This window comes from Pristiophorus japonicus, chromosome 3 (assembly GCF_044704955.1).
Source record: "Pristiophorus japonicus isolate sPriJap1 chromosome 3, sPriJap1.hap1, whole genome shotgun sequence".
NCBI lineage: Eukaryota > Metazoa > Chordata > Chondrichthyes > Pristiophoridae > Pristiophorus > Pristiophorus japonicus.
In genome coordinates this window covers 166,516,786-166,541,221 of record NC_091979.1, presented here as the reverse complement: position 1 = coordinate 166,541,221, position 24,436 = coordinate 166,516,786, and the positions used below count along the sequence as shown (strand labels likewise).

General features: G+C 47.3%; 1 protein-coding gene across 1 annotated transcript in view; it reads left to right on the top strand.

Annotated features, from left to right (window-relative positions):
- The first annotated feature begins 364 nt into the window (after positions 1-364).
- Positions 365-24,436, top strand: part of wdr12 (WD repeat domain 12) — a 60,741-nt gene continuing 36,669 nt past the window's right edge. Inside the window, exons 1-4 of the mRNA XM_070876048.1 lie at positions 365-469; positions 20,599-20,693; positions 23,317-23,411; positions 23,620-23,726. Coding sequence (XP_070732149.1) covers positions 429-469; positions 20,599-20,693; positions 23,317-23,411; positions 23,620-23,726 — 338 coding nt within the window. The 5' untranslated portion in view covers positions 365-428. The remainder of the gene's footprint in view (positions 470-20,598; positions 20,694-23,316; positions 23,412-23,619; positions 23,727-24,436) is intronic.

Below are 24,436 nucleotides of genomic sequence, written 5' to 3'. Positions count from 1 at the left end.
GAGTGCTTGGTTTGTTTATGACCTTGCTAATCTGTGTCACAACTTTTAGCAATTTGTGTATTTGTAGTCAGAGATCCCTTTGTTCCTCTACCCCACCTAGACTCACACCATCAACAGCTGAAAAAATGGGTCTGAAATTGTTGAACTCAATGTTTAGTCTGGAAGTTACAGCCTTCTGGAAATGTTTAATATAAAACTTGTAAGTGTGGATTTTTCCCGAGACAGTCTGCCTTTAAGAGTCTTGGCCAATGGATAGCAGAACGCCTGTTGAGGCGGCGCAGCGCTCGACTGCTTGGGCCTCCCGCGGCCACATGGTGCGAACAGCTCTGTCACAGAGTGAGGCGGTCACAGCGCAGGCGCGGGCAGTGTGACTCCACCAACCGCCACGGCGCAGGCGCGGGCGCGGACAGTGTGATTTGGTCACCACCATGGCGCAGGTGCAGGCCCGGTTTTATACTGAGAATAGAAAGTAAGTAGGTCCGGCCCGTGCACCAACAACGTAGCGCGGTCTTTAGCGGGTTAATGAGCAGCTGGGGTGGGTTTGGAGAGAGTACGGCGCCCTGGCTCAGTGCTCCCGGGCCCACAGCGGTGTGATGGTCAGAGCCCGGGCCCACAGGCCCAGCGCGGTGTGATGGTCAGAGCCCGGACCCAGCGCGGTGTGATGGTCAGAGCCCACAGGCCCAGTGCGGTGTGATGGTCAGAGCCCACAGGCCCAGTGCGGTGTGATGGTCAGAGCCCACAGGCTCAGCGCGGTGTGATGGTCAGAGCCCGGACCCAGCGCGGTGTGATGGTCAGAGCCCACAGGCCCAGTGCGGTGTGATGGTCAGAGCCCACAGGCCCAGTGCGGTGTGATGGTCAGAGCCCACAGGCTCAGCGCGGTGTGATGGTCAGAGTCTGGGCCCAGTGCGGTGTGATGGTCAGAGCCTACAGGCTCAGCGCGGTGTGATGGTCAGAGCCCACAGGCCCAGTGCGGTGTGATGGTCAGAGTCTGGGCCCAGTGCGGTGTGATGGTCAGAGCCCACAGGCCCAGTGCGGTGTGATGGTCAGAGCCCACAGGCCCAGTGCGGTGTGATGGTCAGAGCCCACAGGCTCAGCGCGGTGTGATGGTCAGAGTCTGGGCCCAGTGCGATGTGATGGTCAGAGCCTACAGGCTCAGCGCGGTGTGATGGTCAGAGTCTGGGCCCAGTGCGGTGTGATGGTCAGAGCCTACAGGCTCAGCGCGGTGTGATGGTCAGAGCCCACAGGCTCAGCGCGGTGTGATGGTCAGAGTCTGGGCCCAGTGCGGTGTGATGGTCAGAGCCTACAGGCTCAGTGCGGTGTGATGGTCAGAGTCTGGGCCCAGTGCGGTGTGATGGTCAGAGCCCACAGGCCCAGTGCGGTGTGATGGTCGGAGCCCACAGGCCCAGTGCGGTGTGATGGTCAGCGTGCAGAACGGGAGGTCCCAGGCTGCATCCTTTGGCTAACACTGTGTACCCCATCAACCAACATCCAGGTAGATGACCTGTAGCGGACTTCAGATGCAGACAAAGACTCAGTGTATGTGCTCCTGGGCACTGCTTAGTCACCCCTGCCCTGGGTTGTGATGAAAGGTCATTGACCTGAAATGTTAACTCTGTTTCTATCTCCACAGGTGCTGTCTGACCTGAATATTTCCAGCATTTTCTGTTTTTATCCCAGAAGACACTTGTTAACCTTGTATTTAAACCCTCTCCCCTGCCAGATGTGGAGTCCATATTGGCTCAGCCCCCAACCCCCTGCTCGAGTGGCCCTTATTTGATCTGAGTCTTGAGAGTGAATGCCATCAGGTTATTCAACTGCACAGGGCAGCACAGCTAAGCTTGATCCAGTCCAACTCTGAGCTGAATCATAAACCACATCTAAAACACCTATGTCAGGGGTCACTGAGTAGTGCTGAGCAGTACTTACACTGACCGCCGCCTGAATCTGAGGGACTTGGGTCTATTGCAACACATCTACCTTTATTTTGGTTGATTGGCTAACGAAATATACACCAAGGATCCAGCTAGGACCTTCCCAGTCTACATAACTGACCATCACAGTGAATCTTTGCACTGAGCCATATGGGGAGCATTGAGTTGACTTATAATGTCTCAATATGCCCCCCTCTTCTCTAATTGGAAACGTGAGTGCCGTGTAATCTCCTACTCGTCTTTGTTGGGTTTACTCTATTTTGATGAGAACCATGACACAAGTATTGTTTTACTCGAGGATTGAATGCTTCAATGTGCTGCATCATGAATTGAAGGATTGCAAATGTCCACCCTGATTCCCCTCTTGACAAGCTCTTCATCTCAATATGATGTTCTGGGAAGATGTCAGTTGGAAGTCAGGCACTATCAGGTGGGATGGGGTGGGGAAGGAGGCAAAGAAAAAGTGCTAGCTGTAGAGGGAAAAAACAGTAGAAGTAAATAAATTTGTATGGAAGCATTAATTCTGCTTTTCACATTGAATTTGTCATTTTAATCTCCATGGGCAGTTTTTCTCCTTCTAGCTTCCTCCCTTTTTATTTTTATTCTTTGCATTCCACCATTTTATCTTTGTATCTCTTCATAGCCCATGAGATTGTTGGATGTTGCTGCTACTGGGATTGAGGCTTGTTCCTGTTTCCTGTTGTACATCAATGAGAGGCAACACTGTTAGGGAGCTAGGGCTATGCCTGCCCTTCCAGCGGAAGTTTAAATAGAATCATTTTATTGTTGCTCTCTGAACATCCCACAGTAGAGAGAGTTGAAAGCTCACACCCAAGGTCTTGTAGAACAGCAAGTCTGCAAAGGGCTACGGAACAGAAAGCAGGCTGCAAGCAGTCACCAGTCTTCATTATGAATACCACTGCTCTATATAATATCAGTACATAAGCCTCCATGGTGTTAGCACATGTTGCAAGATAGAGGCTCACTGTATGTTTTCAGATGCAGTTTTTTTTGCCTTGCTCTTAGACCAAAATTTTATTTTTAAAACACTCAGTGGAGAATGAGTTCTCACTGGATAGAACAGAGAGCATACATTTTATCATCAAATCCTGTTTCTTCAATGTTCAGTTAGGGAATGTGTTTCAGGATAAAATTGCCATTTTTGACAACATAGAGAAGATTAATGGTAGAGTCACTTTTGGTCTGCTTGTGTACCTCCTAGGAGCTAACTGGGGAGGTGTTTTTGGAAATTTGGAAGAGGATTATCTGGTTATTCTATTGCTGGGTGTGTCATGGACTAGCTTGCCTGAAATTTATGAGCTAATGGTAGAGAATCCCTCAATTTCTTCCTCTCCCAGTGGCACTAGCTCAATCTAAGAACATGGTTCCATGGAACTGACTACCTTTTGGCACTTAGCCCAAGTGGCTATTCTTCATGTCTGAATGTTGGGAGTCCATAAGACATTGCAGCCAAGTCCAATCCTGTTTCATCGAAAATACTTCACAGCACAAGTTGTTGCTGGACAGTGATCAGGAGCATGAACTCTGGCTAATTTTCCTCTCTAGTTCAGGTTTACTAAAGCTAAGTGTAGTATTGTTACCCCTGTCTGAGCTGAGATCAGCTATCAAAGCAAGTATTTGTAAAAGATAAAACAGAAATATAAAATTGTTCGGGAGACTGTTTGCAATTCTTTATGTATATTTGGATTTCTTGATTATTTATAATCTTAACGGACATTGCTGCATTATAAGGACCTGAGGAATGAAGATTTTGCTTTAACATAAGAAATAGGAACAGAAGTAGGCCATACGGCCCCTCGAGCCTGCTCCGCCATTCAATAGATCATGGCTGATCTGATCATGGACTCAGCTCCACTTCCCCACCCGCTCCCCATAAACCCTTATCCCCTTATCGTTTAACAAACTGTCTATTTCTGTCTTAAATTTATTCAATGTCCCAGCTTCCACAGCTCTCTGAGGCAGTGAATTGCACAGATTTACAACCCTCAAAGAAGAAATTTCTCCATCTCTTTTTAAATGGGCGGCCCTTTATTCTAAGATCATGCCCTCTAGTTCTAGATTCCCTCATCAGTGAAAACATACTCTCTGCAGCCACCTTGTCAAGCACCCTCGTAATCTTATATGTTTCGATAAGATCACCTCTCATTCTTCTGCATTCCAATGAATAGAGGCCGAACCTACTTAACCTTTCCTCATAAGTTAACCCCCTCATCCCCTGAATCAACCGAGTGAACCTTCTCTGAACTGCCTCCAAAGCAGGCATATATATCCTTTTGTAAATATGGAAACCAAAACTGCACGCAGTATTCTAGGTGTGGCCTCACCAATACCTTGTATAGCTATAGCATGCCTACTTTGTTTTAAAGTAGGCATTACTGGTTACATCAAATAAAATGTTAATTCAACAGTAAAATCTCTGATTTTGAATAAGTTTAAGATCAATGAGAAAACATTTCCATTGAAACTTAAAAGAATAATATACAGTAGCGAGATTGGTGGACATCTGTGCAGAAACTGGCTATGTAACCTGTGAGAATTTAAAACTAGATAGATTTAGACAACACAAACTGTAAAGTATATGCAAATCAAAGGAGGGTGGAACTAAGCGATAGCTGAAGTCTTGAGCTTTCTTCCAGTAAAGCTGAAAGGAATTCTGGAGGCTAAAAGGAAAAGGCCAATGTTTGGATTTATAATGTTTAAAATTTGTGACGAACCAGAAAGATTATGTTACGTTGACTAAGGAGTCTTGCGTGTGGCCTTGTGATTGAAATGGATACAATGTGATGAGATTTGGAAGACAATTTGCAATGCCTCCAATTTATATAGCTGACATTTTTAAGTTTTATCTTTTTTTGAACTCTATATCCACTAGATGTGCTAAGAACAGGTATAGTGTTAACCTGGGTATGATTGGTTAATTGGGCACAGACCAGGTAATTAATTTAAATGTTGTGATGCTCATAGTTTAATGCCACTCAACATGATGCATTTAACCATAGTGTTGTTAGGTGCACCGCTATAACATACTTTTTAAATGGCTGCATTGGAGCACCAGCAAACTGTGGTGAGAGATGGCTTTCCTCACAACCAAGTTATAATGCTGCAGGGAGATGGCAACATGAGATCTGGTTCGGGTAAATTGGAGTCAAAGATTGGCAGGGCAGAAATGTAATAGAGCAATGGGCAGTCTTTAAAAAGGAGATGGTTCGGGTACAGTCGAGATGCATTCCCACAAGGGGGAAAGGGAAGGCAAGCAAAGCCAGAGCTCCGTGGATAATGGAGTTAGAAGTAGGACGCAGCAGAAAAAGGGGGCGTATGACGCATGTTACAAGTTACAAAAGATAAGGGCTCGGGATTGGAGGTAATGTATTAGCATGGATAGAGGATTGGTTAATGGACAGAAAACAGAGTTAGGGATAAACAGGTCTTTTTCAGGTTGGCAGGCTGTAACTAATGGGGTGCCGCAAGGATCAGTGCTGGAGCCTCAACTATTTGCAATCTATTAATGACCTAGATGAAGGGACTGAGTGTAATGCAAGTTTACTGATGATACAAAGCTAGGTGGGACAGTAATCTGTGAGAACACAGAGTCTGAGTGGGCAGTAAGGTGGCAGATGGAATATAATGTAGGGAAATGTGAGGTTATTCACTTTGCTAGGAAGAATAAAAAAACACTTTTTTATGTGATGAGAAACTAAATGTTGGTGCTCAAAGATGTGGGTGTCCTTGTGCAAGAAACACAGAAAGCTAGCATGCAGGTACAGCAAGCAATAAGGAAGGCAAATGGCATGTTGTCCTTTATTGCAAGTGGGTTGGGGTATGAGTAAGGAAGTCTTGCTACAATTGTACAGGGCCTTGGTGAGACCACACTTGGAGTACTATGCACAGTTTTAGTTTCCTTATCCAAGGAAGGATATACTTGCCGTGGAGGTGGTGCAACGAAGGTTTACTAGATTGATTCCTGGAATGAGAGGACTGTCTTATGATGAGAGATTGTGTAGAATAGGCCTATACTCTGGAGTTTAGAAGAATGAGAGGTGATCTCATTGAAATGTACAAGATTCTGAAGGAGATTGACAGGTAGATGCTGAGAGGTTGTTTCCCTTGGCTGGAATGTCTAGAACTAGGGAAAACAGTCCCAGGATAGGGGTAAGCCATTTAAGACAGAGATGAGGAGGAATGTCTTCACTCAGAGGGTTGTGAATCTTTGGAATTCTCTGCCCCAGAGGGCTGTGGATGTTGAGTCTCTGACTATATTCAAGGCTGAGATAGACTTTAGGTGTCATGGGGAATCGAGGGATATGGAGATCGGGTGGGAAAGTGGAGTTGAGGTTGATGATCAACCATGATGAGGACCGAGATGAGGAGAAACTTCTTCACTCAGAGTTGTGAACCTGTGGAATTCGCCACTGCAGAAAGTTGTTGAGGCTAGTTCGTTAGATATATTCAAAAGAGAGTTAGATGTGGCCCTTATGGCTAAAGGGATCAAGAATATGGAGAGAAAGCAGGAATGGGGTACTGAAGTTGCATGATCAGCCATGATCATATTGAATGGTGGGCAGACTCGAAGGGCCGAATGGCCTACTCTGCACCTATTTTCTATGTTTCTATGATATTGAATTGCGGAGCAGGCTCGACGGGCCGTATGGCCTATTCCTGCTATTCCTTATGTTATGTCAGCTTGATCTTACAAGGGACAATCAGATTGAATATAAAAAGTACAAAGGACAAGTGAAAAAGGCAGTAAGAGAGGCAAAGAGACCATATGAGAGTGGATTGGTGGCTACCATAAAAGAGGATCCAAAGGTCTTTTATTGGCATAGTACAGGCTGAACCTCCCTTATCCGGCATCCTCTTGATCTGATCTGTCCCGAACGAGGGATTTTGCCGGATGAGGGGAGGTTGCGTGTTTAGATGGACTTTGCCTTTAAGTGCTGTTGCTGGGATAAGTATGTATGTGCGCCTATTGGTTGGACCGACAGTCAGTCAGCCAATCAGTGTGCAGGGGGTCCTGAAGAGTTGGCATGCCTCAGAACAGTCAACGAGCCGGCGGACCTCGGAACAGTCGGCGGGCAAGCGGGCCTCGGAATAGTCGGCAGGCAGGCAGGCCTCAGAAGAGTCGGCAGGCCCAGAAGAGTCGGCCCGACCCCCTCCGAGGAAGCGTTGTATGGAGGAGTGGCCAGCCCGAGGACTGTGATTGTAGGAGTTCCAGCAGGGCGACAAGGATGAAGCAGCTGATTTGGACTTCCAGAAGGCATTTGACAAGGTGCCACATAAAAGGTTACTGCACAAGATAAAAGTTCACGGAGTTGGGAGTAATATATTAGCATGGATAGAGGATTGGCTAACTAACAGAGAACAGAGAGTCGGGATAAATGGTTCATTCTCTGGTTGGCAACCAGTCACTAGTAGGGTGCCGCAGGGATCAGTGCTGGGACCCCAACTATTTACAACCTATATTAACGACTTGGAAGAAGGGACTATGTAACATAGCCAAGTTTGCTGATGATACAAAGATGGGAAGAAAAGCAATATGAGGAGGACACAAAAAATCAGCAAAAGGACATAGGCTAAGTGAGTGGGCAAAAATTTGGCAGATGGAGTATAATGTTGGAAAGTGTGAGGTCATGCACTTTGGCAGAAAAAAATCAAAGAGCAAGTTATTATTTAAATGGAGAAAGATTGCAAAGTGCCGCAGTACAGCGGGACCTAGGGGTACTTGTGCATGAAACGCAAAAGGATAGTATGCAGGTACAGCAAGTGATCAGGAAGGCCAATTATTGCAAAGGGGATGGAGTAGAAAAGCAGGGAAGTTTTACTTTTACTGCAGCTAAAAAAGGTATTGGTGAGGCCACACCTGGAATACTGCATGCAGTTTTGGTTTCCATATTTACGAAAGGATATACTTGTCTTGGAGGCTGTTCAGAGAAGGTTCATTAGGTTGATTCCAGAGGTAAGAAGGTTGACTTATGAGGAGTGGTTGAGCTGGTTGGGTCTCTACTCATTGGAATTCAGAAGAATGAGAGGTGATCTTATCGAGACGTACAAGATTATGAGGGGGCTTGACAGGGTGCATGCAGAGAGGATGTTTCCACTGATGAGGGAGACTCGAACTATGGGGCACAATCTTAGAATAAAGGGCCGCCCATTTAAAACTGAGATGAGGAGAAATTTCATCTGAGGGTTGTGAATCTGGAATTTGCTGCCTCAGAGCTGTGGAAATTGAATAAATTTAAGACAGAAATAGACGGTTTCTTAATCGATAAGGGGTTATGGGGAGCGGGCAGGGAAGTGGAGCCGAGTCCATGATCAGATCAGCCATGATCTTATTGAATGACAGAGCAGGCTCGAGGAGCCGTATGGCCTACTCCTGTTCCTATTTCTTATGTTCTTGTGTTCTTATTATATTGGTGAGTAAGATTTTGACAGTCGCATTCTGCGCATGCGCCACCCGGCGGCCGGGAATAGTCCCGGGCGAGGGGTGGTGCTGGATAAGGGAGTCCCAGCTAAGAGAGGTTCTACCTGTAACAGTAAAAGAGTTGTCGGAATAACGGTGGGGCTGATTAGGGGCCAAAATTGAAGTCTGTTAGAGGCAGAGGCTTGTCTGAGGTAGTAAATGAGTACTTTGCATCAGTGTTTACCAAGGAAGAGTACTTTGCCAAAGCTACAGTAAACGAGGAGGTTGCTGGGAATACTGGATGAGGTTAAAAAAAATAGATAACGAGGTACTAGAAAGGCTGGCACTACATAAAGTGGATAGGTCACCTGGTCTGGATGGGATGTATTCAAGTTGCTGAGGGATGTAAGGGTAGAAATTGCAGAGGTGCTGGCCTCAATCTCCCAATCCTCCTTTGATACATGGGTGGTATCAGAGGACTGGAGGATTGCAAGTGTTACACACCTGTTCAAAAAAAGGGAGAAGGATAAACCTGGCAATTACAGGCCAGTCAGTTTAATGTCGGTGGTGGGGAAGCTTTTAGAAACAATGGCCCCAAGTTTTGACATGATTTGCTCCTGATTTTTAGAAGCAACTGGTGTAGAACAGAGTATCTTAGAAATCGGAATTCTCGACATTTAGTTTGCTCCAGTTCTAGTCAGTTAGAACAGTTTCACTTTGGAACAGAATTTTTTTTTCAAAAGGGGGCGTGTCCGGCCACTTACGCCTGTTTTCAAAGTTTCGTCAGTGAAAACTTACTCCAAACTAACTTAAAATGGAATAAGTGAAGGTTTTTGTACGCTCGAAAAAACCTTGTCTACACTTTAGAAAATCAGGCGTAGGGGGGGAGGGGGGGAAGGGAAGTCATTCAATTCTATAATCAATCCTTAGTTATACTTATACAAATATTATACAAATAAATCCAACCTGAATAAAAATTTATAAGCAAAGAAAAGATTAAATAAACCATGTTCCTACCTGTGTGAAATAGCATCAGCCTTCGAGCTGCTGTGCTTCAGGCAGGCCTTTCATGTTGGAGACAGGTAGGGGTGTGGCGTTAGTGTCTCGCGGCAGCTTCGAGCTGAGCTGCGGTGCTTGAGGCAGGCCTTCATTCTCTTCGTGGCTGGCCGCAAAGAAGCAACACCGGACGGACCCGAGGCCATTCGGCCATGAGATATCAGCGGCGTCAGTGGCTGGCCGGCAGCCGAAGAATCAGCAGCGGACCGACGAGAGGACATTCGGCCATAGGATATCAGCGGCGTCAGTGGCTGGCCGGCAGCCGAAGAATCAACACCTGACATACGCAGCTCTTTATGGTGCTTGAGGCCATTCGGCCACGCTTTAGGGGCGGCGTCAGTGGCTCGACGGCAGCCGAAGATACAGCAGCAGCCTTCGAGCTGTGAGGGGGCTGAGGCCATTTGGACAGGGAGAGGCAGCCACATCGACAGTTTTATATTTAAATTTGCAGAATGGGTGCTGCATTGTCAACACCACGTATTATGCAATGGTTTGCCATCAATTCACTGCATAGGAGAGAATTGGTTAGAGCTCACCGCACCAGGAACGTCGTAGCCCGTAGGTTGATGGGCAGGAGACCTTACCCACGTCGACAATATCGAACCAGGCGCTCATACCTGGACATGAGCGAGGCTGATTGTGTGAAAAGGCTGCGTTTTCGCAGAGAAGTTGTCACTGAGATCTGTGATATGGTGAGAGCAGATTTGCAGCCCAGATGCAGAAGGACAACTGCCTTGTCTGTTGAAGTGAAGGTAACAGCTGCACTTTCTATGCCTTGGGATCGTTTCAGGCTACAACTGGAGATGTGTGTGCCATTACTCAACGTGCAATACATGCTTGCATTTACCAGGTCACGGCTGCACTTTATGCGCGAAGGAATGACTTCATCAATTTCCCAATGACCGCACAAGCCATCCATGAGAGGGCTGTGGGTTTCTTCAGGATTGCCGGCTTCCCAAAGGTACAGGGCTGCATTGATTGTACCCACATAGCCTTGCGAGCACCTGTGGAGGAATCTGAGCAGTACCGAAATAGGAAAGGTTTTCACACATTATCAATGTGCAGCTCGTGTGTGATGACAAGCAGCGCATCATGTCAGTCGATGCGAGATACCCTGACAGCACCCTCGATGCGTTCATCCTGCGCGACAGTGTTCTATCTGACATGTTTGAGCAGCAGCCAGAAGGGCAGAGCTGGCTACTGGGAGACAAAGGGTACGGCCTGACCACCTGGCTCATGACGCCCCTATGCGTGACACGGACAGAAGCTGACCATCAATACAACATGGCGCACATTGCGACGCGCAGCATCATTGAGAGGACCATTGGCATATTGAAACAGCGATTCCGATGCCTGGACCATTCCGGAGGACATTTGCAATACTCTCCTCAGATTGTCGGTCACTTCACTGTTGTGTGCTGCATGCTTCATAACTTAGCCATCATGAGGCAGCAGGAGCTGGTAGTGGAATCCGAAGACCGACGTGAGGGTCCAGTGCATGATAGTATTACGGAAGACCAGGATGTGGATGATAACGACAATCAGGAAAGCATGCAAGTGCCTGATGCCGGAGCACGAGGTTGGAGGAGGGCCGTCCATCGTGCCCCTTTAACAATTGCTCGAGCCTTGCGCCAGCAGCTCATCCGTGAATGCTTCAACTACTGATGCCTGAGGGCTCTGCAACCACTTTTGCATATGGACATGTTTATTCTTTGCAGTTGTTCCTACGTTGTGTTGTGTTAATGGAACATGAAACCGTTTTAATGTCCCTCTAATAAAATATTTGTTGTATCAAACTATACTTTTTAATATGACTCTTGAAGATCACTTGTAAAGTTACAAAACACTTTCTATGTGAAAAATTTTACACTCAAGATCACTTACACTTCAAGATCACTTTTTAGATGCAAAATTAAATAATTTACAGAATGTGAGAGCATTTATACTATAAGATCACTTGAAAACCCTGAGATCACTTATATGTTAAGTTACAAAACTTACAAAACAGTTTCATTGTGAAAAATCTTACACTCTGAAGAACACTTAAACTTCAGGATCACTTTTTAGGTGCAAAATTAAATAAGATACAAAAAAATGTGAGAGCATTTACACTAAGATCACTTAAAAACCATAAGATCCCTTATAAGTTGTAAAGTTACAAAACAATTTCTAATTTGACAAACGCTACTACAGCTACATCAAGAACAAGAACAAAAGCACCAAAGAAAGGCTGCAACCATGTCTCATCCATATCTCAGTGAATGTTCACTTCCTCATGGGGGTGTCATTTGATTGGCTGGGCTGTGTGCCCTTATTGCAGCAGCTACCTCAACCAGGCCCTCCCTGACGGCCTGTGCCGACACTTGAATGCCTACCCTGATGGCCTGTGCCGACACTTGAATGCCCTCCCTGATGGCCTGTGCCGACACTTGCATGCCCTCCCTGACGGCCTGTGCCGTCGATTGCACTCCCTCTGACATTCCCTCCCTAAGTTCCCGTGTCATTACTGCTATTTCTCCCGTCAGGACCGTCAACTCTTCACCTACTGCACTGACGCCACTGATGAGTGATTGGGTAAGCTCATTGGTCTCCATACCCAATGCCACAACCTGAGTCGCATCTGTTGCACGCTGCATCTCAGGAGAGCGTGTCTCCAATCTCCTCCTCCTCTGCCTGGGTCTGCCTCGTGGCACCGCTATACTGGGAGGCACGGGCACGGACGGTGCGACGCTCGGTGTTCCAGACAGTTGAACTGGAGGGAGAGGCTCGGGCTGGAATGGTGGGATGCTCTGTGTTGCAGACGGCTGAACTGGAGGGAGATGTTCGGGCTGGAACGGTAGGACGCTCGGTGTTCCAGACGACAGCACTCGAATGCGAGCCGTGGGCTGGGATATTGGAAGAATGGGTGTAAACTGCTCCATGATATCAGCAGCAACACTGGGACCAGAACCGTCGGAATCAAAACCATAGTAGGTGGAAGCAGAACCTATGCGAGAGGGAGGCGCAGGCTGGGACGGTAGTGTAACCATGGAAGGTGGAACCAAGACCTATGCTAGGGGTTGAAACTCTGATGTCCCTTGATGGGGGCTCATAAACATTAAATTGGAAGCTCTCCCCTGCAGACGTTTCACTCAGCGCTGCCATCATCCAGTCTGGATTGTCCGCAGCTGGTTGTACTGGTTCTTTTCTGTACCCTCAGGATCCTCGGTTGGCAGCAGCAGCATCGTCATCATCTTCATCATGTTCTGCAAAATACATCATCAGAACAGTCAAATGCTTAACAGCAAGGGAGGGGGCCGGATGGGTGACATGAGTACTCTCACACATAGCAGGTTAGGCAGCAGGTTGATTTAAAGGGCCACGATGCATTTTCAGGACTTGCCCTCTTCCTCGCGTGCAGGCCCAGCTTGTGCTGTACCGATTGCTTTTCTCCATGTACGACTCATCATAGCAGCTACCCTTTGTTCCAAGGGTGTCAGTGGATGCAGATTGGGTACGCCTCCTCCTGTCCGAGTTGCCTCCCTTTTGTTGTGGGCCAATTTCTTCTGCAAAGAGTAAAATATAACTTTTTACAGAGTGTGTCAGTCTGCAAGGTGGGACATACAGATAGCCAGGTTACAATTACGATTAAATTAAAAATGGGAAATATTACTTACACTAACTACTTGACCAAGGTCGTGCCATTTCTTTTTACACTGACTTCCAGATCTCCTGGTATGCACCACTGCGCAGTAATCTTCTGCAACTTGGTTCCAGCGTTTCTTCTTTTCTTTTGGTGGCACTTTTATGCGACCTCTGTTGCTGGTATTTAGCTCCTGCCATCTCTGCTCAATTACGTTGACTAATATCTCCACTTCCTCATGCAAGAAATTCTTTGTTCTTGGTGGACGTTGATCCATTGCAAAGTTGAATTGGCACTCTTATTTCTCCAAACACACAGTCCTTAATTTGCATGCACCAATGCAGCACCGGTTCTGCAAGTTTAGCAGTGAAAAGCTGAACTCACTGATTTCAGCAAGTGATTTATTCAGCAGTGCTGCTAAACGCACTCCCTCACACACAGAAATATTAAAAAAAAAATTAAATTACAAGCCTTTGCAGGGGTCCAAGAAACAAATCTTCACTTTTTCCGCAGTCCTTTTAAAAAATGGCCGAGTGCCAATGTTTGTGTGAGACTGCGCATGCGCGCACGCTCCAACGCGCACACGCAGGGTTGCCGGCACCACGAAGGATAATTTAAATTGTACCCGCCCCCTGCTACTTAGAAAATCGGCGCGAGTGTTAGGCTCTGCCCCCTGCTGCGAAGAGTGCGCCGCGCCAAGCAGACACCGAGCTCCCAGAATATCGGACTTTTTTTTAAGCGCAGTTTTCGGCACGAAAAACAGGCGCCCAGCTCGGAGGTGTGCCGTTTTCGCCGTGGGACGAAACTTGGGGCCAATAAAGGAGAGCCAATGCGGATTTGTTATGGGCAGATTGTGGTTGACTAACTTGATGGAGCTTTTTGATAAGGTAACAGAGGGTGGATGAAGGCAGTGCAGTTAACGTGTATAAGGACTTTAAAAGGATGTTTAATAATAAAGTACAAGTACAACCTCCGAAATCTGGAAAGCTTGGGACTAAGGCCTTTCCAGATTTGGGAACAGAAATCCGGAAACCCCTGGGCCAAGTTTCAGGTTTTTCTGGATTTCGGAGATGAAATCAGACGTCCCGAAATTTGGCTCGCAGCGCACCTGTAGTTCGGAAGAAAACAAACGCTCGGGGAAAAACGTGCGTTGCAGCCCTTGGAATAGCGTTGGGTATGAAGACCTGCAAAAAATGAAAGTTAACATTTTTATTTTATAATTCTTTTGCAGCGATTTGATAGTTAAAGTGTATTGTGATTTTGGCTTTTTTGCAAATTTTTTTTGGTGTCTGTGCGTGTGAGGCAGTATTTACAGAATACTGATCAGAATACTAGTGCCCAGTTTTCGGAACATTACAGTTTTTGGAACTCCGGATTTCGGAGGTTGTACCTGTACTACATATTAGGCGTGTTAGCAAAATTGAAGCCTATGGGATAAAAGGGGCAGTGGCAGGATGGATACAAAATTGGTTAAGGGACAAAAAACAATGAGTTGTGGTGAAGGGAGGTATACACTGGCGTTCCCCACGGGTCAGTTTTAGGATCACTGCTGTTTTTGATATATAAAATGTCAGCTCTGGTTCAGTTGGTTGCACTCTTGCCTCTGAGTCAGAAGGTTGTGGATTCAAATCCCACTTCTAGGCTGACACTCCAGTGCATTACTCTCAGTGAGGGAGTGCTGCACTATTGGAGTTGATGTCTTTCGGATGAGATGTCCTCTCAGGTAGACGTAAAAGATCTCGTGGCACTATTTCAAAGAAGAGCAGGGGAGTTATCCCCAGTGTCCTTTCCTGGCCAATATTTATCCCTTAGTCAACATCACAAAAAGATTATCTGGTAATTATCTCATTACTGTTTGTGAGACCTTGCTGTGCGCAAATTGGCGGCCACATTTCCTACATTACAACAGTGACTACACTTTAAGAGTACTTCATTGGCTGTAAAGTGCTTTGGGACATCCTGAGTTTGTGAAAGGCGTTATATAAATGCAAGTTTTTTTTTCTTTTTGTTAATGACTTGGGTCACAGGGCGCAATTTGAAAATTTGCAATTGACATGAAACTTGGAAGTATAGTAAACAGTGAGGAAATAGTAATAGACTTCAAGAGGACATCGACAGGCTGGTGGAATGGGCAGGCACATGGCAGATGAAAAGTGTGAGGTGGTACATTTTGGTAGGAAGAATGAGGAGAGACAATACAAGCTAAATTGTACAATTGTAAAGGGGTGGAATAAGAGAGACACCTAGAAGTGTTTGTACAAATCTTTGAAGGTGGCAGGACAGGTTAACAAAGCAATTAATAAAGCATATGGAATCCTGGGCTTTATAAATAGAGGCATAGAGTAAAAAAGCCAGGCGGTTATGCCAAACCTCTATAAAACACTAGTTCGGTGCCAACTGTGGAGTGTTGTGTCCTATTACATAAGAACATAAGAAATAGGAACAGGAGTAGGCCATACTGCCCCTCGAGCTTGCTCTGCCATTCAATAAGATCATGGCTGATCTGATCATGGACTCAGCTCCACTTCCCTGCCCGCTCCCCTTATCCCCTTATCGTTTAAGAAACTGTCTATTTCTGTCTTAAATTTATTCAATGTCCCAGCTTCCACAGCTCTCTGAGGCAGCGAATTCCACAGATTTACAACCCTCCTGAGAGAAGAAATTTCTCATCTCAGTTTTAAATGGGTGGCCCCTTATTCTAAGATCATTCCCTATAGTTCTAGTCTCCCCCATCAGTAGAAACATCCTCTCTGCGTCCACCTTGTCGTGCCCCCTCATAATTTTATACGTTTCGATAAGATCACCTCTCATTCTTCTGAATTCCAATGAGTAGAGGCCCAACCTCCTCAACCTTTCCTCATAAGTCAACCCCCTCATCCCCGGAACCAACTTAGTGAATCTTCTCTGCACTGCCTCCAAAGCAAGTATATCCTTTCGTAAATATGGAAACCAAAACTGCACGCAGTATACAAAGTGTGGCCTCACCAATACCTTGTATAGCTGTAGCAAGACTTCCCTGCTTTTATTACCCCATCCCCTTTGCAATAAAGGCCAAGATACCATTGGCCTTCCTGATCACTTGCTGTACCTGCATACTATCCTTTTGTGTTTCATGCACAAGTACCCCCAAGTCCCGCTGTACTGTGGCACTTTGCAATCTTTCTCCATTTAAATAATAACTTGCTCTTTGATTTTTTTTCTGCCAAAATGCATGATCTCACACTTTCTGACATTATATTCCATCTGCCAAATTTTTGCCCACTCACTTAACCTGTCTGTCCTTTTGCAGATTTTTTGTGTCCTCCTCATTGCTTTTCCTCTCATCTTTGTATCGTCAGAAAACTTGGCTACGTTACACTCAGTCCCTTCTTCCAAGTCGTTAATATAGATTGTAAATAGTAGGGGTCTCAGCACTGATTCCTGCGGCACCCTGCTAGTTACTGGTTGACAACCCGAGAATGAACCATTTATTCCGACACTCTGTTCTCTGTTATTTAGCCAATCCTCTATCCATGCTAATATATTACCCCCAACCCCGTGAACTTTTATCTTGTGCAGTAACCTTTTCTGGGTACCATACTTTAGGAAGGACATGAAGGCTTTGGAAGAGGATACAGAAGAGATTTACGAGAACGGTTCCAAGGATGAGGGATTACAATTACATGAATAGATAAGCTGGGGTTGTTCTCCTTAGAGCAGAGAAGGCTAAGAGGAGATTTGACAGAGTTGTTTAAAATCATGAACGGTTTAGATATAGTAAATAAAGAGAAACAGTTTTGAGTGGCTGAAGGGTTGATGACTTAAGGCCACAGATTTAAGCCAATTAGCAAAAGAACCAGAGGCGGCATGAGTAAAAACTTTTTTTACGCAACGAATGATTAGGATTTGGAATGCACTGCCTGATAGTTTGGTGAATACAGATTCAATAGTAGTCTTCAAAACTGAATTGGATAAATACTTGAAGGAGAAAAAACTGCAGGGATAAGAGCCGGTGCAGACTAGATGGACTGAATGGCGGCCTCCTGTGCTGTACTATTCTACGAGTGCTTCACGTGAAAAGAGAAAGTCGTCCGTGGAGCATTCTCTCTGCTTCTAGTTGCTGCATCACTGCAAACATTTGTACTAGCTGTCTGGGGACAGATCACATCTGTTGTCTTGACGCCATGGGTGCATGATCCCGAGGAGGAAAAATAGCCATTCACTTCTATTTCCACTTCCTTCACCCGCTTTTTCTTTTCTCTCTATCCTTCCCTGACAAGTCTCTCCTATCATCAATGCCACCTTTCATCTCTCCTCTTTCGGATACTCTGTCCTCCCAAATCCCTAACCCGACCCTTCATTACTCTTTGACCTTCCTACTCTCCTGCCACCGTCCCAGGCTTGACTCCCTTTAAGATAAGCCTGCAGCTTCACTCTGTGCCTCTCTTGGCATTCTCTGAAGGGCCCACCGTGGCATTTGTCACTATCTCCTCACGAGCAACAACTCCAACTGTCCCATCCTACACTCTCTCCGACCTTGCCGCCCAGCTTGCCCACGGGGGGACTAACCTTGCCAATCTCCTCCCCCGTTCAACTCATCCCTCCAAGCACTGACCCTGTGTATGCTGGCAGTGTATCCGCCATCATCTATCCTCTCCGGATCTCCATGCAGAAAGTCTGTTCACTTGCAATCAAGGCCCTTGCCATCCACAAGCTTATCGTGGATGATTGCATCGACATCATGGCCCTGACGGAAACTTGGCTGAGGGATGATGACACCTTATCTTTAAACAAAGCTTCCCTGCCTGGCTATACCTTCCATCACTTGCCACGCCCAGACTGCCATGGTGGCAGTGTGGCTCTCATCACCAAATCATACTTTGGTCTGTCCCCCTACTCCTCCAGCACTTTGTCCTCCTTTGCCCATCTCACCTTATTCCACCCCTCTCACCTCATTTAAAATTCTCATTCAATACCGACCACCCAAGTATGATCAAAATTTTATCACGGATGCATCTTCACTGCTTTCCTCCCTCAGCCTCTGCACCGAGCGACTTCTCATCTCAATTCATCATGCTCTCTCTTGTCTGAGTTCACTACCCTCCTGTCCTCCCTTAATCTCTCCCTCCATGTGAATTCCTCAACCCCCTTGACCTTGCCATCTCTCGTGGCCTCACTTTTCCTACCGTGTCAATTAAAGATAAGGCCATCTCTAACCATTTCCTTGCATCAATCTCCATCAGCATCCTCCTTCCACCACCCAACCCTACTTTCTTCTGCAGCGCCCCTGGGAAAAACTCTCTTCAACCTCTCTTACAACTGCACTTATCAACTCCAAACTGTCCAGCCTTTGGCCCTCCTTTCACCATGACATTTCTGCAGCCACTGATCTGTTCAACCACACCCTCACAACCGACTTTGCCCTAGTCCCTATTAAAACCATTAATCTCTCTCACCCTGGCCGTTCCCCCTGGTACGGCCCCCATCTTCGCTCCCTCAAGTTCAAGGGGCGCAGACTTGAACGGATATGGCGGACAACTGATTTAGCCATTCACCGCCAGATCTGGCTGGACCATATAAAACATTATTGGGTCCTACTCTTGCCTGCAAAAACTGCTCACTATTCCAGGATCATTCTGGAATACAAAGATAACACCCAGCTTCTATTTTCTACTTCTAACCGTCTTTTTAAACCCCTCTCCCCTGTCTCCACCACACTTGCCTCCAACAAGTGTGAGGAGCTCATGGACGACTTTGTCTCAAAAATTGAGACTATCCGATCAGCTGCCTCTGCGAGTTCCCTATCTTCTCTTAGCCTACTGGGCCCAAATTCCTTTGAGTCTTCCCCCTGACCTAGCTCTAAAGTCGCATCTTTCTCTAGTTTCTGATATTCCCCCCTTGATCTCTCCACGCTCATCTTGTCCATGAGATCCACTTCCTGCTCCCTTGACTCTATTTCCACTAACTGCTGACCACCCAACTTCCTTTTTTGGCTCCCATGTTAGCTGACATTGTTAACGGTTCTCTCTCCTCAGGTACTGTTCCCCTCTCCTTCAAACCTGCGGTCGTCATCCCTCTCAAAAAAACAGCCCTTGATCCTAGAATGCTTGCTAGGTACCGCCTCATCTCCAACCTCCCTTTCCTCTCCCAAATCCTTGAACATGCTGTCGCCTTCGAAATCTGTGACTATATTTCCTGGAACTCTATGTTTGAATCCCTTTAGTCTGGTTTCCGCCTCTGCCACAGTACCGAAATGGCTCTCAGCAAAGTCACAAATGACATCCTTTGTGACTGTGACAAAGGTAAACTATATCCCTCCTCATCCTCCTCAACCTGTCTGCAGCCTTTGACACGGGTGACCACTCCATCCTCCTCCAACGCCTCGCCACCTTCGTCCAGCTGGGTGGGACTGCACTCGCCTGGTTCCATTCTTATCTAGCTAATCGTAGCGAGAAAATCTCTGCAATGGCTTCTCTTCCCACTCCTGCATCGTTCCCTCTGGTGTCCCCCAAGGATCTATCCTAGGCCCCTCCTATTTCTCATCTATATGCTGCCCCTTGGTGATATCATCTGAAAACACAGACTAATTTACTACATGTAAGCTGATGACACCCAGCTCTACCTCTCCACCACTTCTCTCAACCCCTCCATGGTCTCTAAATTGTCAGACTGCTTGTCTGACATCCAGTACTGGATGAACAGAAATTTTCTCCAATTAAATATTGGGAAGACTTTGGTCCCTGCCACAAACTGCGTTCCCTAGCCACTGACGCCATCCCTTTCCCTAGCATCTATCTGAGGCTAAATCAGACTGTTTGCAACCTAGGTGTCATATTTGACACTGAAATGAGCTTCAGGCCACATGTCTGCAACATAACTAAAACCGCCTATTTCAACCTCCATAACATTGCCCACCTCTGCCCCTGCCTCAGCTCATCTGCTACTGAAACCCTCCTCCATGCCTTTATTACCTCTAGACTTGACTACAACGCACTTCTGGCTGGCCTCCCACATTTTACCCTGCTTAAACTTGAGGTCATCCAAAACTCGGCAGCCTGTGTCCTAACTTGCACCAAGTCCCGCTCTCACATCACCTCTGTGCTTGCTGACCTATATTGGCTCCCGGTTAAGCAATACTTCGATTTCAAAATTCTCATCCTTGTTTACAAATCCCTCCATGGCCTCGCCCCTTCCTATCTCTGAAATCTTTCAGCCCCACAATCCCACGAGATGACTGCGCTCCTCAAATTCTGCCCTCTTGAGCATCCCCGATTATTACTGCTCAACCATCAGTGACTGTGCCTTCAGCTGCTTGAACCCCAAGCTCTGGAACTCCCTCCCTAAACCTCTCTGCCTCTGTTTCCTCCTTTAAGACACTCCTTAAAACCTACCTCTTTGACCAAGCTTTTGGTCATCTGCTGTAATTTCTTATGTGGCATGGTGTCAAATTTATCTGTTTTGTCTTGTAACACTGCTGTGAAGCGTCTTGGAACATTTTACTACGTGAAAGGTGCTATATAAATAAAAGTTGTTGTCTTCCGATAATAAAAAAGCTGCCTTTGTATCACTGAGCCATGTCTTTCTGCATATAGGTATGAAGTAGATGACACACCATTCTCTGTGCCAGCTGCATCCGAAGTTGATGACCTCAGTAAAGTTATCAATAAGCTACTGGAAGCAAAACATGGTGAGTTTATGCCATTTGTGAGTGCCAGACAATTGTTTCAGTTGATATCTGCCAGCCAATACTTGTTGAGATAAGCCAGGTTCAGTGATCCAAAACCTTTTTCTTCCATGAAATAAATCTTCTGGAGGCTGTGTTCCTTCCAAATTTAAATCTAACCCAAATTTATGGCACGTATAGGCCCTTGTGATGTGAATTCTTAGTGGGCTTGGGTCCACACCACAAAACTGCTCAGACTACTATTTCACTGAGATTGCAACAATGGATGGTGTGACAGTTTTACATTGGTGCAGTAGTGGGTGCTCTTTTAAGGTTGGCATAGTGTAAAGGAAGCTTCATGCTGTATCTCGTCATACAGGGCCCAAGTTTCGAGCCGCGCCTAGAACGGCGCAGTCCCGACCTGGACGCCCGTTTTTCACGCCACAAAGTGCGCCTAAAAAAAACCTCCAGATTCTCCACCTCCCTGCAGGTCCTCTGGCCCTCGGCGCAGCGCAGCAGGAGCTGTAGGGGGCGGAGCCAGGTCCCTGCGCTGAAAACAGTGCTGGGACCTCTGCACATGTGCGCAACAGTGGGCGCGCATGTTCAGTAGCTCCAGGCGCCCAAAACTGTGTGGGAGGGGCCGAAGCACGCAGACCCTAGCCCTATGGCCTCACTGGGGCTGCGTGGATAAGGCTCCTCCCTCGGCCAGCTCCTGCTTCCTCCCCTCCCGACTCGACTCGACTCGACTCCCGCTTCCCGCCTCCGGACTGGACCCGCCCCCCACCCCGACCCGACTCCCGCTCCCCCCCCCCCCCCCCCCCCCCTGACCCGACCCGACTCCCACTCGCCCCCCCGGCCCCGACTCTTCCTCCCCCCCCCCGCCCCCGGACTGGACCTGACCGCCCCCCCCCCCCCCCCCCCCCGGCCCCGACTCTGACTCTTCCTCCCCCCCCCCGCCCCCGGACTGGACCTGACCCCGCCCCCCCCCCCATCTCCTTTCTTCCCCATCTCCTTTCTCCCCCATCCCTCGCCCCCTTCTCCCCCATCCCTCGCCCCCTTCTCCCCCATCCCTCGCCCCCTTCTCCCCCATCCCTCGCCCCCTTCTCCCCCATCCCTCGCCCCCTTCTCCCCCATCCCTCGCCCCCTTCTCCCCCATCCCTCGCCCCCTTCTCCCCCATCCCTCGCCCCCTTCTCCCCCATCCCTCGCCCCCTTCTCCCCCATCCCTCGCCCCCTTCTCCCCCATCCCTCGCCCCCTTCTCCCCCATCCCTCGCCCCCTTCTCCCCCCATCCCTCGCCCCCTTCTCCCCCCATCCCTCGCCCCCTTCTCCCCCCCATCCCTCGCCCCCTTCTCCCCCCATCCCTCGCCCCCTTCTCCCCCCATCCCTCGCCCCCTTCTCCCCCCATCCCTCGCCCCCTTCTCCCCCCATCCCTCGCCCCCTTCTCCCCCCATCCCTCGCCCCCTTCTCCCCCCATCCCTCGCCCCCTTCTCCCCCCATCCCTCGCCCCCTTCTCCCCCATCCCTCGCCCCCTTCTCCCCCCATCCCTCCCCCCCATCCCTCCCCCCCATCCCTCCCCCCCATCCCTCGCCCCCCATCCCTCGCCCCCCATCCCTCGCCCCCCATCCCTCGCCCCCATCCCTCCCCCCCATCCCTCCCCCCCATCCCTCCCCCCCCATCCCTCCCCCCCATCCCTCCCCCCCATCCCTCGCCCCCCATCCCTCCCCCCCATCCCTCGCCCCCATCCCTCTCTCCCTCTGCTCCCCCCCCTCTCTCCCCCTCCCCTCGCTGTCAGAAACACAGACAGACAGAGAATGAGAGACACACACAGACAGACAGAGAGATAGAGACACACTGGGGGGGTCATCCCAGCACGCTGTTGGAGGGATCCCGGTGCTGCAGTCGGTAAGTAGGAAATGTTTTAGTTATTGATGTAAAAAAAAAAATTATTTCTTATTAACTTTTTTTGATTGATTTATTGGTTGATTTATTGATGTATTTATCATTTATTATTGATGATGGCTCTTTATTTGTAAAACTGAAGTGTTTAATGTTTGTAAACTTCCCTTTAAACACCCCCACCATTCCCTACGCCTGATTTGTAACCTATGCCTGATTTTCTAAAGTGTAGACAAGGTTTTTTCGAGCGTACAAAAATCTTCACTTACTCCATTCTAAGTTAGTTTGGAGTAAGTTTTCACTGCCGAAACTTTGAAAACAGGCGTAAGTGGCCGGACACGCCCCCTTTTGAAAAAAAATTCTGTTCCAATGTGAAACTGTTCAAACTGACAAGAACTGGAACAAACTAAATGACGAGAATTCCGATTTCTAAGATACTCCGTTCTACACCAGTTGCTCCTAAAAATCAGGAGCAAATCATGTGGAAACTTGGGGCCACTGTAACTGAACTAATTCACTAGGTGGCAAAAACAGAACGTGGAAAACGGGTAAATTTTCCAGCACCGTCATCCTACATGGTGCTTAGTGACTTGAGTGTGATTGTCTCTTGAGTTTTGAGCTAAGGAAGAATTGTGGTTAATGATTATTCTGGGTGTTAAGTGGCTGTATATATCATTTAAGTGTGTATGTATGTTTGTGTTGGGGTATGTGAAATAACTCATGGATCATCAGTTCTTTTTTGTTCTTGCAGCTAATCACAAGCATGCAGACTTTGATTTCCTTGTTAAGAGCGAGTTCCTACGAGTGCCGCTAGTTAAGCACATGGAACTGGAAAACATTTCAACGGTACGTCATTGCAAACCAGCTTGGTGAAATTTATTAATACAGCCCTTGTCATCCATAGGATTAGGAGAGCACCACATTATTTTAAGTTGGTGCTTGAAGGATGAATATGTATTTTTTGCGGGGGGAAAACTACAGAATAAAATGTGGTGGGTTAGTGACCAATTGAAAAAAAGAACATTAATGTTAACTCTTTATTTCCCTGTGCTAGGAAGAGGTGGTTGAGATTGAATATGTCGAACGATACAGTGCTCCTCAGCCAGAAGAGTGCTTGTTCCATGATGACTGGGTCAGTGCAGTGGAGGCACAGGGAGAATGGTAAGAACGATATTGATCAAAGCTCTTTTGCACTGGGACCCTTGAAAATGCTGGTAACACGGGCTGTAAAACCTGTTGCTGAAAATTTAAACAGCACTTTGGAAAAGAGTGAGGGCCAATGGCTCATTTGACACCAGTGCTTAAAACTTTGTAGAGCAGCTTGGTTATGTCATTTTCTTCTTCAAACTTTTTAACGTTTACCAGGATTCAGTGTGGCTCAAAGCAAAATTTTAAAAAGGAGGCAGACAAAAAGCAGGTAACTATAGACCAGTTAGCCTAACGGTTATCGTTGGGAAAATGCTGCAGTCCATTATTAAGGAAGCAGTAGCGGGACATTTGGAAAAACATGATTCAATCAAGCGGAGTCAGCATGGTTTTATGAAAGGGAAATCATGTTTGACAAATTTGCTGGAGTTTTTGGAGGATGTAACGAGCAGGGTGGATATGGGGGAAACCAGTGGATGTGGTGTATTTGGATTTCCAGAAGGCACTCGATAAGGTGCCACATAAAAGGTTACTGCACAGGATAAAAGTTCACGGGGTTGGGAGTAATATATTAGCATGGATAGAGGATTGGCTAACGAACAGAAAACAGAGTCGGGATAAATGGGTCATTTTCCAGTTGGCAAACAGTGACTAGTGGGGTGCCGTGGGGATCGGTGCTGGGTCCTCAACTATTTACAGTCTATATTAATGACTTGGATGAAGGG